This window comes from Lonchura striata, chromosome 8 (assembly GCF_046129695.1).
Source record: "Lonchura striata isolate bLonStr1 chromosome 8, bLonStr1.mat, whole genome shotgun sequence".
NCBI classification, from domain to species: domain Eukaryota; kingdom Metazoa; phylum Chordata; class Aves; order Passeriformes; family Estrildidae; genus Lonchura; species Lonchura striata.
This window is the reverse complement of record NC_134610.1, coordinates 23,006,631-23,023,460: the sequence shown is the minus strand read 5'-3', so window position 1 is coordinate 23,023,460 and position 16,830 is coordinate 23,006,631. Positions and strand designations below refer to the sequence as shown.

The 16,830-nt window shown below is 40.2% G+C and overlaps 1 protein-coding gene across 31 annotated transcripts in view; it reads left to right on the top strand.

Moving 5' to 3' along the window:
- The window catches only part of TTN (titin), a 239,112-nt gene extending 223,277 nt beyond the window's left edge, over positions 1-15,835 (top strand). For 30 of the 31 annotated variants that reach the window (XM_077785076.1, XM_077785079.1, XM_077785098.1 and 27 more), the window contains 15 exons: positions 181-774; positions 876-1,163; positions 1,290-1,589; positions 2,044-2,346; positions 2,625-2,927; positions 3,046-3,630; positions 3,745-4,050; positions 4,147-4,446; positions 4,686-5,261; positions 5,355-5,660; positions 6,330-6,923; positions 7,041-12,994; positions 13,083-13,236; positions 14,144-14,437; positions 14,561-15,835. In XM_077785076.1, coding sequence (XP_077641202.1) covers positions 181-774; positions 876-1,163; positions 1,290-1,589; positions 2,044-2,346; positions 2,625-2,927; positions 3,046-3,630; positions 3,745-4,050; positions 4,147-4,446; positions 4,686-5,261; positions 5,355-5,660; positions 6,330-6,923; positions 7,041-12,994; positions 13,083-13,236; positions 14,144-14,437; positions 14,561-14,859 — 11,156 coding nt within the window. In that variant the 3' untranslated portion in view covers positions 14,860-15,835. The remainder of the gene's footprint in view (positions 1-180; positions 775-875; positions 1,164-1,289; positions 1,590-2,043; positions 2,347-2,624; positions 2,928-3,045; positions 3,631-3,744; positions 4,051-4,146; positions 4,447-4,685; positions 5,262-5,354; positions 5,661-6,329; positions 6,924-7,040; positions 12,995-13,082; positions 13,237-14,143; positions 14,438-14,560) is intronic. The other variant, XM_077785080.1, reaches the window with a different exon arrangement.
- Positions 15,836-16,830: the final 995 nt, after the last annotated feature.

Genomic DNA, 16,830 nt, shown 5'->3' with positions numbered 1-16,830 from the left:
TTTAAATAATATGAGAATGAAAAGTCAAGGAAACAATATAATCCAAAGGAAAATACATAATTTCTGGAGCTGTGCTAGTTTATAAATCAAATCCCAGCATTTATTTAATGCAGAAGTAGTCATTGACTGTAAAATGAAAGGATCCAAAAAGGGAAAAAAAAATTTGTTTGTTTTTTTTAGACACACCTGGTCCACCACCTGCAGTGAGAGTTAAGGAAGTATCAAAAGATTCTGTGACACTTACTTGGGACATTCCAGTCATTGATGGTGGAGCCCCAGTCAACAATTACATAATTGAGAAACGTGAAGCTTCCATGAGAGCTTACAAGACTGTCACTACCAAATGCAGCAAGACATTTTACAGAGTTACTGGACTTCTGGAAGGAGCTTTGTATTATTTCAGAGTACTCCCAGAAAATATTTATGGCATTGGTGAAGGCTGTGAAACATCTGATGCAGTATTGGTATCTGATGTCCCCATGGTACCACAAAAACTTGAAGTGATTGACACCACTAAATCAACTGTTACCCTTGCTTGGGAGAAACCACTGCATGATGGTGGCAGCAGATTGACTGGCTATGTCATTGAGGCCAGCAAAGCTGGAACAGAAAGATGGTTGAAGGTAGTGACATTGAAGCCTACCGTCTATGAGCATACCATTATCTCTCTCAATGAAGGTGAACAGTACTTGTTCAGGGTGAGAGCGCAGAACCAGAAGGGCGTGTCGGAGCCACGCGAGATTGTCACAGCAGTGACAGTTCAAGACCGAAAAGGTAGGTGTCTACTGTTGAAAACAATAGGGTCAAGCTTTTACCATATAAATGTGATAGTTACAAAACAGGTATTTAAAATATCAATTATTTGCTTTCCTTAGTTCTGCCAACAATTGACTTCACTGGAATACCTCAGAAGACAATCCACGTACCTGCTGGCAAGCCCATTGAATTAGCCATTCCAATTGAAGGACGACCACCTCCAACTGTATCTTGGTTCTTTGCTGGTTCTAAACTAAAAGAATCAGAACGCATCAAAATGGAAACTGCTGCCAAAATGGCCAAATTAACTGTGCGTGAGACCACCATACATGACACAGGGGAGTATACACTTGAACTGAAGAACACAACTGGAACAGTTACTGATGCAGTAAAGGTTATAATCCTTGGTAAGAGTTCATGAAAATAATTGTCCATGACCTTCCTCTAAACTTTTACATGAGAAATATGATTCTTTTTCTGCACCTGTTTTGTAAGCTTTTTTTCTGTTTTTTGTTGGGTTTTTTTTCCCCTAGACAAGCCTGGACCACCTGTTGGACCTATTAGAATTGATGAAATTGATGCAAATTATGTAACCATCTCCTGGGAGCCTCCTGAGCTGGATGGTGGAGCTGCCCTTAGTGGATATGTGGTAGAACAGCGTGATGCTCACCGTCCTGGATGGCTGCCAGTTTCAGAGTCAGTAACTAGGACAACATTTAAGTTCACCAGACTTGTTGAAGGTGCAGAATATGTGTTCCGTGTGGCTGCTACAAACCGCTTTGGGATTGGATCTTACCTGCAGTCTGAAATTATAGAATGCAAGAGCAGAATCCGTAAGTCTGAATTTTTCTTCATTCTCTATCTTTAAAATTAAAAATATATGTTGAAATGGGCCTATATGCCCACACATATACTAGAATTTTCTAGATGCTGCTACTTCCTTTTGCCAGATAAAATTGTACATTATGATGCACAGTAATCGTGTTATTTTCCAGATGAAAAATGCCATCCATAAATTGGTATAGGTATTATAGATGTGTTGCACAGAACATGGATGGTAAACTTGGACTTTCTGCTCAAGTCTACCATCCATCTTGAAAAGTTGCTTTGAAAAAGCAGTGAAAAACAGTTTTTCACTGACCTGATTTGTAAATTACCTAGGTAATTACTAATAAAAGAGTTTGATAAGATATTGATATTACATTGTTATTCACAATATGTCACATCCTCCTAGTGTGTAAAGTCATCTGACACTTTCTTCTCTGATTCCATGTCATGTTTTTACAGGTATTCCTGGTCCTCCTGGCACCCCAGAAGTGTTTGATATCTCTCGAGATGGCATGACATTGACTTGGTATCCTCCAGAAGATGATGGTGACTCACAGATTACTGGTTATATTGTGGAACGCAAAGAAGTTAGAGCAGATAGATGGATCCGTGTAAATAAAGTTCCAGTCACCATGACTCGTTACCGTTCCACTGGGTTGGTTGAAGGATTAGAATATGAACACCGGGTCACAGCAATCAATGCCAGAGGCACTGGGAAACCCAGTCGTCCTTCCAAGTCTGCTGTTGCCAGAGATCCAATTGGTAAGTAATTTCCTACAAAGATTAAGCAATGATGGAAGAAGGGAATGACATTATGGTAGAATTAATTCTAATTTGGAAATTTTTCTGGGTATATTAGCGAATGAGATTCTGACTGGAGAAAACAAAGATAAAATTAGTGAAAATCTTTCATTCAAAGTTTTCCTTTTTAAATTCAGTATAGACTTACTACAGACTGTAAGTTGCAAGTTAGCATTTATTTCATCTTTTGAATATTCATAGAAACAAATCCCACCTGCCTATCTGATCTTCTCTTCCAGCTCCTCCAGGTAAACCTCAGAATCCAAGAGTCACTGATACGACAAGAACATCTGTCTCCTTGGCTTGGAGTCCACCAGAAGATGAAGGTGGTTCTAAAGTTACTGGCTACTTAATTGAGATGCAGAAGGTTGATCAATTTGAATGGACCAAATGCAATACTACACCAACCAAGATTCGGGAATACACCTTGACACATCTTCCCCAGGGTGCCGAGTACAGATTCAGAGTGCTAGCCTGTAATGCTGGTGGGCCAGGAGAACCTGCTGAAGTGCCAGGAACAGTCAAAATTACAGAAATGCTTGGTAAGAATTTCAAGCCTTAGCTCTTGTTGAAAGCTGTCCTAAAATTTTTTTTTTGCCTAAAGCAGATATGATATTATCTATAGAATAACACAGCATGACATGTTATTTTTGTTTATAGAATATCCTGACTATGAACTTGATGAAAAATACCAAGAAGGTCTCATGGTGAGACAAGGAGGAGTAATCAGGCTTACAATACCCATTAAGGGTAAGCCCATCCCAATGTGCAAATGGACAAAAGAAGGACAGGACATCAGCAAGAGGGCAATGATTGCGACTTCTGAGACTCACACAGAACTTGTGATCAAAGATGCAGAAAGAGAAGATTCAGGCACCTATGATTTGGTACTTGAAAACAAGTGTGGCAAGAAAGCCGTGTACATTAAAGTCAGAGTGATTGGCATTCCAAATCCACCAGAAGGACCACTTGAGTATGATGATATACAAGCTCGTTCTGTCAGAGTAAGCTGGAGACCTCCTACAGATGATGGTGGTGCAGATATCCTGGGTTATATTGTTGAGAGAAGAGAAGTACCAAAGACTGCCTGGTACACTGTTGACTCTAGAGTGAAAGGGACATCACTAGTGGTGAAAGGACTCAAAGAAAATGTGGAATATCACTTCCGTGTTTCTGCTGAAAACCATTTCGGTATCAGCAAATCTCTCAAATCTGAAGAACCAGCAGTACCAAAGACACCTCTAAGTAAGTTTCCTTTTAGACTCAAAAAAAGAAGAAATTACTATATTATAGAACATTAAATGCAGAAATATTAATGCTATGTCACTGTAATTTTATTATTATTATCATTATTAACAGATCCACCAGAGCCTCCAAACAACCCACCTGAAGTACTTGACGTTACAAAGAGTTCTGTCAACTTGTCCTGGTCCAGACCTAAAGATGATGGTGGTTCTCGTGTAACTGGTTACTATATTGAACGTAAAGAGACATCTACAGAAAAATGGGTCCGACATAATAAGACACAGATTACCACTACAATGTACACAGTCACAGGACTTGTTCCAGATGCTGAATATCAGTTCCGTGTCATTGCTCAAAATGACATTGGTGAAAGTGAAGCAAGTCCTGCTTCTGAACCAGTTGTATGCAAGGATCCATTTGGTAAGATAATGTCCACATTAACAGATCTTTTGAAGAGCAGCTTAATGACATTTAGGGAAAAACTGATTTTCTGTTTTAATTTGTTTTAATTTTCAGACAAACCAAGCCAACCTGGAGAAATTGAGATCACTTCTATCTTTAAGGACAGCATTACATTAGAATGGGAACGACCTGAAAGTGATGGTGGCAAAGAGATCCTTGGCTATTGGGTTGAATATCGCCAGTCTGGAGAAAGTACCTGGAAAAAATGCAATAAAGAACGCATCAAAGACAGGCAGTTTACAGTAGGAGGTTTATTAGAGGCCACAGAATATGAGTTCCGTGTTTTTGCAGAAAATCAGACTGGCCTCAGTAGACCTCGAAGGACTGCTATGGCAGTGAAAACTAAATTAACATGTAAGCAAAAATTCATTGTCACATTTGCTGTGATATTGTTGTAATTTGCTGTGTCATAAACCATGGTGCTGCATTTAACATGCTGCCTATTTGTTTTACATGATATTTGCTAACATGACTATCCCAAAGGACAGTCTCTCAAGAGAAACAGGTATAAATGAAAATTAATTTCCAGTAATACAGTAATAGAGGAAAATTTCATAGTAATTATTATTTTCTTCTTATTTTCTTTGTCACAGCTGGAGAAGCACCTGCCATTAAAAAAGAAATGCAGGATGTTACAACTAAACTGGGTGAGGCAGCTCAGCTGACATGCCAGATTGTTGGGAGACCTTTGCCTGATATTAAATGGTACCGCTTTGGCAAAGAGCTGGTACAGAGCAGAAAATACAAAATGTCGTCTGATGGACGCAATCATACACTGACAGTAATGACAGATGAACAGGAGGATGAAGGTCTCTACACTTGTATGGCTACCAATGATGTTGGAGAAATTGAAACTAGTGGCAAGCTATTATTGCAGGCTCCTCCTCAGTTCCACCCTGGCTTCCCATTGAAAGAGAAATATTATGCAGGTGCAGGTGGCACCCTCCGCCTTCACGTTGTGTATATTGGCCGACCAGTACCAGCAATAACTTGGTTCCATGGCAACAAACCTTTGAGAGGATCAGAAACAGTTACTATTGAGAACACAGAACAGTATACTCATCTTGCTATTAAGAATGTCCAGCACAAGACTCATGCTGGGAAATACAAAGTACAACTCAGTAACACATTTGGATCAGTTGACACTGTACTTAATGTGGAAATACAAGGTAAATAATTTTCTTTTCAGTATTTTGTGGAATATTTTCTCAAAAATATTGACTGGAAAAACAAATAAAAAATGTGTGCTTTTTCTTGTACAGATAAACCAGATAAACCAGTAGGACCAATTGTTATAGAGTCTATACTGAAGAATTCTGTGGTGATAAGCTGGAAACCACCAGAGGATGATGGAGGTGTAATGATAACCAATTACATCATAGAGAAACGTGAAGCCAAGGAAGGGGCCGAATGGCAACTTGTATCTTCAAGTATTTCAGGCACAACCTGTAGAATTGTTAACCTAACTGAAAATGCAGGCTATTATTTCCGTGTTTCTGCTCAGAATATGTACGGCATTAGTGAAGCACTGGAGGTCACATCAGTAGTTTTTATAAAGCCTCCATTTGGTAAGTACAGCCCAAAATATCAATGTCTCTATGCCCCCATGTTTTCATTTAAGCCCAGCCAGGAGCCCAGCCCCACACAGCTGTTTGATCACTGCCCCACCTGTGGGATCAAGGAGAGAATCTCAACCCAACAGTTGAGATGAAGACAGTTTAATAGGAAAGGCAAAAGCTGTGTGCACCAGCAATGCAAAACAAGGAATTCATTCCCTGCTTCCCATGGGCAGACAGGTGTTCAGCCATCTCCAGGAGAGCAGGGCCCCCATCATATGTAACAGTGGCTTGGGAAGACAAATGCTATCACTTCAAATGTCCCACCCTTCCCCCATTCTATATACTGAGCATGGTGTCATATGGTCTGGAATATCCCTTTGGTCAGCTGGACTCACCTGTCCTGGCTGTGTCTCCTCCTGAAAGCTTTTGATGCACCCCCAACTTCCTCACCAGCATGGCAGTACAAAAAGCAGAAAAGGCCTTGGCTTTCTGTAAGCTCTGCTCAGCAATAACAAAAACATCTCTGTATTATCAACCTTGTGCTCAGCACAAATCCAAAACACAGCCCCATACTAGCCATTGTGAAGAAAGTTAACTCTACCCCAGCCAAAACCAGCCTACCCTGTAATTAATTAGTAAGGCAAGCTCACTTCAGTTTTTGAACTTTGTTATTTACAGAAAAACCAGGACAACCCGGCCAGCCAGTAGCAAGTGCTATCACAAAGGATTCTTGCGTTGTCTCATGGAAGCCACCTGCAAGTGATGGCGGTGCAAAGATTAGAACTTACTATCTTGAGAAGCGTGAGAAAAAACAAAACAAGTGGATTTCTGTAACAACAGATGAAATTCGTGAAACAGTCTACTCTGTGAAAGATCTTATTGAAGGTCTTGAATATGAGTTCCGTGTAAAATGTGAAAATCTTGGTGGTGAAAGTGAGTGGAGTGAGATATCCCAACCAGTCATTCCAAAATCTGATGTACCAATTAAAGCTCCACATTTCAAGGAAGAACTAAGGAATCTGAATGTGAAATTTCAAGCTAATGCCACATTTGTCTGCAAAGTCACTGGTCATCCTAAGCCAATTGTCAAATGGTACAGACAGGGCAAGGAAATCATGCCAGATGGGGAAAAGATCAAGATACAGGAATTCAAGGGTGGATATTACCAGCTGGTCATCACGAATGTAACAGATGATGATGCCACAGTGTATCAAGTTAGAGCTACCAACCAAGGAGGATCTGTGTCTGGCACTGCCTCTCTGGATGTTGAAGGTGAATGAAGGGTCTTGATAATCAAGACAAATTAATTTTAATTTTGAATATTTAGACTGTTGATGCTCTTCTCATGTGCTTTTGGTTATGTGTTTTTTCTTCCTCTTTCTATTCCAGTTCCTGCAAAGATTCATTTGCCCAAAAACTTGGAAGGCATGGGAGCTGTTCATGCCCTCCGAGGGGAAGTGGTGAGCATCAAGATTCCATTCAGTGGCAAGCCACCCCCTGTGATCACATGGCAGAAGGGACAAGATCTCATTGATACTAATGGACACTACCAAGTCATTGTTACACGATCATTCACATCTCTTGTTTTCCCAAATGGTGTCGACAGAAAAGATGCAGGGTTTTACATTGTTTGTGCCAAAAACAGATTTGGAATTGATCAAAAAACAGTTGAGTTAGATGTAGCTGATGTGCCTGATCCACCAAGAGGTCTGAAGGTAACTGATGTTTCCAGGGATTCAGTCAACTTAACCTGGAATGAACCAGCTACTGATGGTGGAAGCAGGATCATAAACTACATTATTGAGAAACGTGCTACAACAGCAGAGCGATGGATTCGTGTTGCACAAGCTCGTGATACACGATACACAGTGGTGAACCTATTTGGCAAGACCACCTACCAGTTCCGAGTAATTGCAGAGAACAAGTTTGGCCAAAGTCAGCCTTCTGAGCCTACTGATCCAATTGTAACAAAGGAAGATAAGACCAGAGTAATGAACTATGATGAAGAAGTTGATGAAAGCAGAGAAATCACGGCAGCTAAAGCAGGTCACTATTCTACAAAGGAACTCTATGATAAATACATGATTGCAGAAGAACTTGGACGTGGGCAGTTTGGCATTGCACACCGCTGTGTTGAGGCAGTTTCAAAAAAGACTTACCTGGCCAAATTTGTCAAAGTAAAGGGTGCAGACCAAGTTTTGGTAAAGAAAGAAATTTCCATCTTAAACATTGCTAGGCACCAAAATATCCTGTATCTTCATGAATCATTTGAGAGCCTAGAAGAGTTGGTCATGATCTTTGAATTCATTTCTGGGGTTGACATCTTTGAAAGAATCAGCACAGCTTCATTTGAACTTAATGAGAGAGAAATAGTAAGCTACATACGCCAGGTCTGTGATGCACTAGAATTTTTGCATCGTCATAGTATTGGACATTTCGATATTAAACCAGACAATATTATTTACTTCACAAGAAGAAGCTCTGTAATTAAAATTGTTGAATTTGGTCAAGCCAGACAGCTGAGGCCTGGAGACAGCTTTAGACTCCAGTTCACTTCTCCTGAATATTATGCACCTGAAGTACATCACCATGACTTGGTCAGCACAGCTACAGACATGTGGTCAGTTGGTGCTCTAACATACATACTTCTCAGTGGTCTTAACCCTTTCATTGCTGAAACAAACCAACAAGTTATTGAAAATATTCTAAATGCGGAATACAGCTTTGAGGATGAAGCATTCAAAGACATAAGCATCGAAGCCATGGACTTCATTGATCGCCTACTAGTAAAGGAAAGAAAATCTCGGATGACAGCTGCTGAAGCACTTAATCATGTGTGGCTAAAACAGCAGACGGAAAAGACCAGCACTAAAACCATTAAGACCTTGAGGCACAGACGTTACTATCAAACTCTAGTAAAGAAAGAGTGGAACACGGTTGTGTCAGTAGCCCGCATTTCCTGTGGAGGTGCAATTAGATCCCAGAAAGGCATAACAGTGGCTAAAGTTAAAGTTGCCCCAATAGACATTGGGCCTATTGCTGGGCAGATAAAGCATAATGTTACAGAAGAAGGAGGCCATGCCAAATATGTTTGTACAATTGAAAACTATGATGAGTCCACACAAGTCACATGGTACTTCGGTATGAGGCAATTAGAAAGCAGTGAGAAATACGAAATCAAATATGAAGATGGTGTGGCAACCATGTATGTCAAAGATGTTTCTAAATCAGATGATGGTACCTACAGATGCAAGGTCGTGAATGATTATGGTGAGGACAGCTCTTATGCAGAACTTTTTGTTAAAGGTGTGAGAGAAATTTCTGAGCACTACAGATGCAGAACTGTTAGAAAAGTGAAACGACGGGTTGATACTATGAGACTATTAGAGCATCCCCCAGAATTTACTCTGCCTTTGTATAACCGCACTGCATATGTCGGAGAAAATGTCAGGTTTGGAGTAACTATAACTGTTCACCCAGAACCTCGCTTAACATGGTACAAATCAGGCCAGAAAATCAAACCTGGGGATGATGATAAGAAGTATACTTTCGAATCAGACAAGGGTCTTTATCAACTTGTCATCAATAATGTCACTGAAGAGGATGATGCTGAATACAGTATTGTGGCACGCAATAAATATGGTGAAGACAGCTGCAAAGCTAAGCTGACTGTGATTCCACATCCCCCTCCAGCAGATGCCACACTCAGGCCAATGTTTAAAAGACTGCTGGCAAATGCTGAATGTCAAGAAGGCCAAAATGTCAGTTTTGAGATCAGGGTATCTGGTGTACCAAAACCAACTCTGACATGGGAGAAAGATGGTCAACCTCTGTCCTTTGGTCCCAACTTTGATATAATTCATGAAGGTTTAGATTATTATGCTTTGCATATCAGAGATACTTTACCAGAAGACAGTGGCTACTACAGAGTTACTGCTACAAACAGTGCTGGATCTACGAGCTGTCAGGCTTATCTAAAAGTTGAACGCGTGAAATATGTCAAGCGTGAGTACAAGACAGAAGAAGAGCGGGAGAAGCATGTACAGAGGCAAATTGACAAGACCTTACGAATGGCAGAAATCCTTTCTGGAGTTGAAGCTGTTCCACTGACACAAACTGCGCAAGAGGCTCTCAGAGAAGCTGCTATATTATATAAACCAGCTGTTAGCTCAAAAACAGTTAAAGGTGAATATGAAATTCAGAAAGAAGAAAAGAAGGAGAAGGAGGAAAGGAGACTTCGTATGCCATATGAGATCCCAGAGCCTCGCAAACATGTGCGCGCTGCTCTTGAGGAAGATCAGCATATTAAACACTTTGTGCCTCTGTCAGACATGAAATGGTACAAGAGGCTGCGAGACCAGTATGAAATGCCAGGAAAACTTGAGAGGACTGTTCAGAAACGCCAGAAACGCATACGTCTCTCCAGGTGGGAGCAGTTCTATGTGATGCCACTGCCACGCATTTCTGATCAGTACAAGCCTAAATGGCGCATACCAAAGCTGACACAAGACGATCTTGAAATTGTGAGACCAGCACGCCGGCGTACCCCATCTCCAGAGTATGAATATCACTATAGACCAAGAAGGCGATCGCTTGGTGACTTGTCTGATGAGGAATTGCTCATGCCGATAGATGACTACTTAGCCATGAAGAGAACTGAAGAGGAAAGACTGCGCCTTGAAGAAGAGCTGGAGTTAGGCTTTTCTGCTTCCCCACCAAGTAGAAGCCCTCCACGCTTTGAACTGTCTGCCCTTCGATATTCTACTGCAGGAGCACAGGTCAGTTCAGAGGAAGAAAGAAAAAGAGAACTGAGGTATTCAAGCTACCACATTCCAACTAAAGCTGAGACCAGTGCAAGCTATGCAGAGCTTCGTCAACGTCATGACAGGGCTGCCTACAGACCACCTAAACAAAAGCAAAGAATAATGGATGAGCACGAGGATGAAGAATTGCTCCGTCCTGTTGGCACTGATCAGCGACTCTCTGAATACAGGAGTGAGCTCAAATATATGGCAGAGGAAGAAAAGAGTAGACTCAGGAGAAGGAGGGAAAGAGAAATAACTGAGATCACATCAGAAGAAGAAGAAGAAATAGAAATGGTGCAATATGCTCGCAGGGAATTTTCACCTCCCTCTAGATTACTAAGGAGAAGAAGATCCCTTTCTCCAACTTACATTGAGTTGATGCGTCCTGTATCTGAATTAATTCGACCTCGCTCACGGCCTCCTGAAGAAAGTGAGAGAAGATCCCCAACACCAGAGAGAACTCGACCACGCTCACCTAGCCCAGTCTCTAGTGAAAGATCTCTCTCCCGGTTTGAGAGGATGGCAAGATTTGATATCTTTTCTAGATACGAGTCCATGAAATCTGCTCTGAAAACTCAAAAAACGATGGAAAGGAAATATGAAGTTCTGACTCAGCAGCCTTTCACCCTTGACCATGCTCCTCGCATTACCCTGAGAATGCGCTCACACCGGGTACCGTGTGGCCATAATACTAGGTTCATTTTAAATGTCCAGTCAAAACCAACCGCTGAAGTGAAGTGGTACCACAACGGTATTGAGCTCCAAGAGAGCAGTAAGATACACTTTACCAATACGAGTGGTGTATTAACTCTGGAGATTCTCGACTGCCACATTGATGACAGTGGAACATACCGAGCTGTATGCACAAACTACAAAGGGGAATGCTCTGATTATGCAACACTAGATGTTACTGGAGGAGATTACACTACATACTCTTCCCAGAGGAGAGATGAAGAAGTACCAAGGTCAATTTTGCCTGACTTGACAAAAACAGAGGCATATGCAATCTCCTCGTTTAAGAAAGCATCTGAAACAGAAGCAAGTTCCTCAGTAAGAGAGGTCAAATCAGAAGTATCAGCAACAAGAGAATCACTTCTATCCTATGAACACTATGCTGCTTCTGAAGAAAAAGTCACTGCAGCTGAAAAAAAGTCACTGGAAGAAAGGACTTCACACAAAGCATTTAAAAGCACTCTGCCAGCAACAATCCTCACAAAGCCACAGTCAATCACAGTTTCTGAAGGGGAGACTGCAAGATTTTCCTGTGATGTTGATGGTGAACCAGCACCAACAATAACATGGCTCCGTGCAGGTCAACCTATTGTTTCTTCAAGGCGCTTCCAAGTAACACGAACGCAGTACAAATCTACCTTTGAAATTACTTCCGTCCAGCTAGCAGATGAAGGAAGTTACACTGTTGTGGTGGAAAACTCTGAAGGAAGACAGGAAGCCCATTTTACTTTGACCATTCAAAGAACAAAAATACCTGAAAAAACAATTACATCACCTCCAAGGATCAAATCTCCTGAGCCTCGTGTAAAGTCACCAGAGCCAGTTAAGTCCCCTAAACGAGTGAAATCTCCTGAACCCATCAGCAGTCCTCCAAAAGCTAAGTCACCACCTGTTGACAAAATGGTATCAGCAGAGAAAGTACAATTACCAACTGCTTCTCCACCAAAGATAAAACAGCATCTGAAAGCAGAAACTCTTGGAGATAAGGTAAAGTTATCCTGTGCAGTTGAAAGCAATGTTTTAAGTGTCAGAGAAGTGGCTTGGTATAAGGATGGTAAAAAACTGAAAGAAAACCATCATTTCAAGTTTCATTATGCAGCAGATGGCACTTATGAGCTCAAAATCCATGAGCTCATGGAATCTGATAAAGGAGAATACACCTGTGAAATTATTGGGGAAGGAGGTGTTTCAAGAACTAACTTCCAGTTTACTGGCCAAGTATTTAAAAATATGTATTCCCAGGTAAGAGGTGTAACTGAATCTCATAAAACAGTTCAGAAAGAAGATGAGTTACTTCTGGCTTCTAGCCAGAAGAAATCAGTAGTGGCAACTGAAGAGAAATCTGCAGTTCAAGAAGTCATTAAAAAGTCAGTTGTTACAGAAGATGTCAGACAATTGAAAGCAGAAATTACAGCTTCTTCAACTAAAATGACAATGTCTGAAGGGCAGAAGGTGACACTGAAGGTCAACATTCCTGGTGCCTCTGAAGTAAAATGGGTGCTGAATGGAACGGAGCTGAGAAATTCAGACGATTACAGATACGGTGTTTCTGGAAGTGATCACACACTAACTATCAAAAAGGCCAGTAATAAGGATGAAGGTATACTCACCTGTGAGGGTAAAACTGATGAAGGCATTATTAAATGCCAGTATGTTGTGACCCTTTCTAAAGAGCGCTCCAGTGAACCAGCATTCATCATGCAGCCTAAGTCTCAAAATGTCAATGAAGGACAAGACGTGTTGTTCACCTGTGAAGTTTCTGGGGAGCCTTCTCCTGAAGTTGAGTGGTTAATAAATAATCAACCTGTAAGTAATCATTTAATATGTTTACTCAAAAAAAAATAGAATTATTCATAAAATTTATTTAATGAATCCATTTTTATTCCCTCCCTAGATTGCAGTTTCATCGCACCTCAAAGTATCTCGCTCTAAAAATGTATATTCTCTTGAGATTCGAAATGCCACAGTGAGTGACACTGGAAAATACACAGTAAAGGCAAAAAATTACCATGGGCAGTGTTCTGCTACAGCATCTTTGACCGTACTCCGTAAGTTTGTTCTCTGGATCAATGTTTTGCTGTGGTATGTCTACTAAAATGACTTACAATAAAATCCACTGGCAGTGTTGACTTCAGTATTTTTGAAAGTTCATCTTTCTTTTGTATATTACATATACAGCCCTAAAACAGCATTAGAAATCTTTTTAACACCCACACAATGGCACAGAGGTACTCTATTATATCAACAGGTGCATGTTGAAAGAAAGCTATGAGCATTTGTTCTAGGATGAGTATGTTAAGACCTTGGTGCTGGTAATTATTCTTCCCTTATTTCTTAACAAAATCTGTTACAATAAAATTAAGTCATTCCACAGTTCAAGATTTTTATGGCAACTTAATTGAACTGGGTGTACTATTTTATTGGCTATACCATATCCCAGTTCCTAGCATCAAGGTGTGGTTGTGATACGCTTGCATGACTGTGTTTGGGTTTAAAGCGAAGCTGCAGTGATTGAGCTTTCCTGCTGCCCTTTACAGCTACAGAACAATGCGGTGAAATACAGATTTTACTATTTCAAGATCTTGAAAACGTTTCACAGCTTCTACAAATATGAACTGAGCACACACAATTAATTTCTCAGTGTCTAATTCTAGTACCGGTTCTAATAGGAAACACTGTGTGGTGACCTGTTTTTTCTTAAGTATGTATGTTTTTCTTTGAAGCTCATACATACTGTAAGTTTCATTGCCCATTTTTTAATTTCTAAATTACTGCTTGTGATTTTAATATCTTGAATAAAACAATTGTAAACAAGTGTATACTCCACTGCAGTTTTCCATTGAAAGCAAAGTATTCCATCTTCATTTCTGTAAAATTAACCATTGAGAACTGCATGACTTTGTTAGTTAATGTGATGTTGTTGATTTTTCCTTCTATGTTTGCAATGCTCTTCAGCTCTAGTTGAAGAACCTCCGAAAGAGGTAGTATTGAAGACCAGTGGCGACGCAAGCATGCACGAAAGTTTTTCTTCTCAGTCCTTTCAAATGGCTTCTTCTAAACAAGAGGCTTCATTCAGCAGTTTCAGCAGTAGCAGCATGACTGAAATGAAATTTGAAAGCATGTCTGCCAAAAGCATGTCCTCCATGAAAGAATCCTTTGTAGAGATGAGCTCCAGCAGTATTATGGGGAAATCTAGCATGGCTCATCTGGAGAGTTCAACTAGTAAAATGCTTAAATCAGGTCTGAGAGGTGAGCATTACAATTATTGGTAGAATTAGTGTTTCAGCTATCCTGAAGTAGTCCTCAGAGTAAAGCTGCTTCAGGCTTAGTGAAAACAGACTAACTTGGTATTTCTTCTCCTATTTTATAAAGGAGTACCACCCAAAATTGAAGCTCTCCCATCTGATATCAGCATTGAGGAAGGAAAAGTTCTCACATTATCCTGTGCCTTTTCGGGTGAACCTGCTCCTGAAATAACATGGTACTGCAGAGGGAGAAAAATTACCAGTCAGGACCAGCAAGGCAGATTCCACATTGAAACCAGTGAAGATCTAACCACCCTGATCATCATGGATGTCCAGAAGAACGACGGCGGACTTTATACTCTGAATTTAGGGAATGAATTTGGTACCGATTCTGCCACTGTGAATATAAATATCCGATCACCTTAGAGAGCTTAATCTGTATTATTTACACTTGTATTTTTACAAGTGATTCATATATGGACTGAAATATCTGATATGTAAATATAAAAGAAAAATATTTTTTTACCTACCTGAATGAGACAAAGTCCAAATCTATACATTATGACTTATAGTCATTATTGACCTAAGATTTTAAAACACTTTTTTCACTGACATGTACATACTGTATATAGCCGAAGTTAACGGTTATGAAGTTTTGTACCGTTTATTTTGTGACATTTTGAAACGTAACTTTTGGAACTAACAGTTGGTAGGGGAAAGTTTCCTAGCAAACGACTACCCTGCTCAACATTTAACTAATTTTTGCGCCTCAACTCATTGTTGATGTCTAAGAATGCCTCAACAGGTAGAGAGGCTCCCTGTTGAAGATTACCTACACCTAAGACATGATACTGTGCACTGTATTTCATACATGCACAAAATTTATGTTGAATCAGAAATGTAAGGCATTGGTGATGTTTGCAATTACCCTCCTGTAAGCATTGCTTAATGTTTTACATTGGATCTGATTGTGTCATAATTTTCATACCTGACTGACAATTTCTGGGCAAAGTGCAAGCGGCCAGCACTTTGTTCACCCACTGTGTACTGTTTCTGACATATTGACTGCCTGAATAGCTTTTAAAAAAGTAACATCACCTGGCCATCCCCTTAATCAACAAAGCTATTTAGGTATTCAAATGCAGCAGCAGTACCCCATCTCGGAGGTTCTTAGGGTGCAGTGATTGAGTTTGCGTGGTAGTATTAGACACCCTGTAGTCCCTTCCAGGCAACTAAGCAATGAACCACAGTTTGAACACAAACTGTTGCTACAACATCAAATACCAGCCTGCACTTCAATTTGCTTTAGTTCTCCTAATGTAGTAATAGAGCTTGGTAGCTGTTGAACCTCCTTGAGATAGAATCATTCATTTGAAATAAAGCATGCTTTCTGCACCATAAAGATGCGACTCCTTCTTTATTTATTATGCTGCTTTTACCGTTCCTGTACTACACTACAGAAAAAGACTTGCTAAAACAAAAGACGAAGTAGAAATGCAGTTTTCCAATGTAAATCAGGTCATTAACTGTTGACAGCCTATCCACCAGCTAGCCTTGGAAAGTTACTTAGAAAAAAATGTTCTTTATTAACAAAGGATAAATTCTAGCACGTGCCTAAGCATTGTGCTGTTCTGATCCCTTCGTTATTTCCAGGCTTTCCTTTACACTTGTTCTAGTGTGTCTTGGTTTTTTTGGCAGCTGCAACTACTACAGACTAGTTGACTCTAATTGCCTGGACCAACAAGCTGTCACCTCCCTTAGGTGATGAATCAATTCTTCATCCCACAAGTCAGCTGACATATCTGTCAGAACAAAGCCTGTCTTCACATTTGGAGGACTGTGGGAGGGGTTGGGATTTGTTACCTATGGGGGAAAACAGTATCAAGGTCAAAGGAGCAAGTCTGCTTCTAGAATTCACTTTGTAGAAAAAGCTTGAAAGCAAACACATTCACTGAAATGCAACACATAGGAACTGTAAGTGGAGCAAGAGCATTATTTAGCAAACATGAAGCATCGTTGTGACTCTCAGCATACCACTAATACTAAAAAAAGCAAACAACAAAAACCCTGAAGTTCATCAGCAGAAGCAGACAGAATGTTTAAAACCTATTCCAAAAAGACTCACTTTTTCAATACATTCCTGTAATCCTGTATATTACCAACCACTATCTATTCAAATTATGCAGGAAAACTAAGAAGTGGGGACAAAACAAGGACAACAAAAATTTCAGAAGAGCTAAGCTCTGGGTCAGGACAAAATCCAAACTTTTTCAAGTGATGAAAGCAGTAATTACAAGTATGAAAGGGAGAAAAGTTAAAAAGAATAAAAATTAAGTTTAAAAGGCTGTGTATTTTAATCTTTAAACCATTCAAAGAGAAAAAGAAACCCTCAAGAAA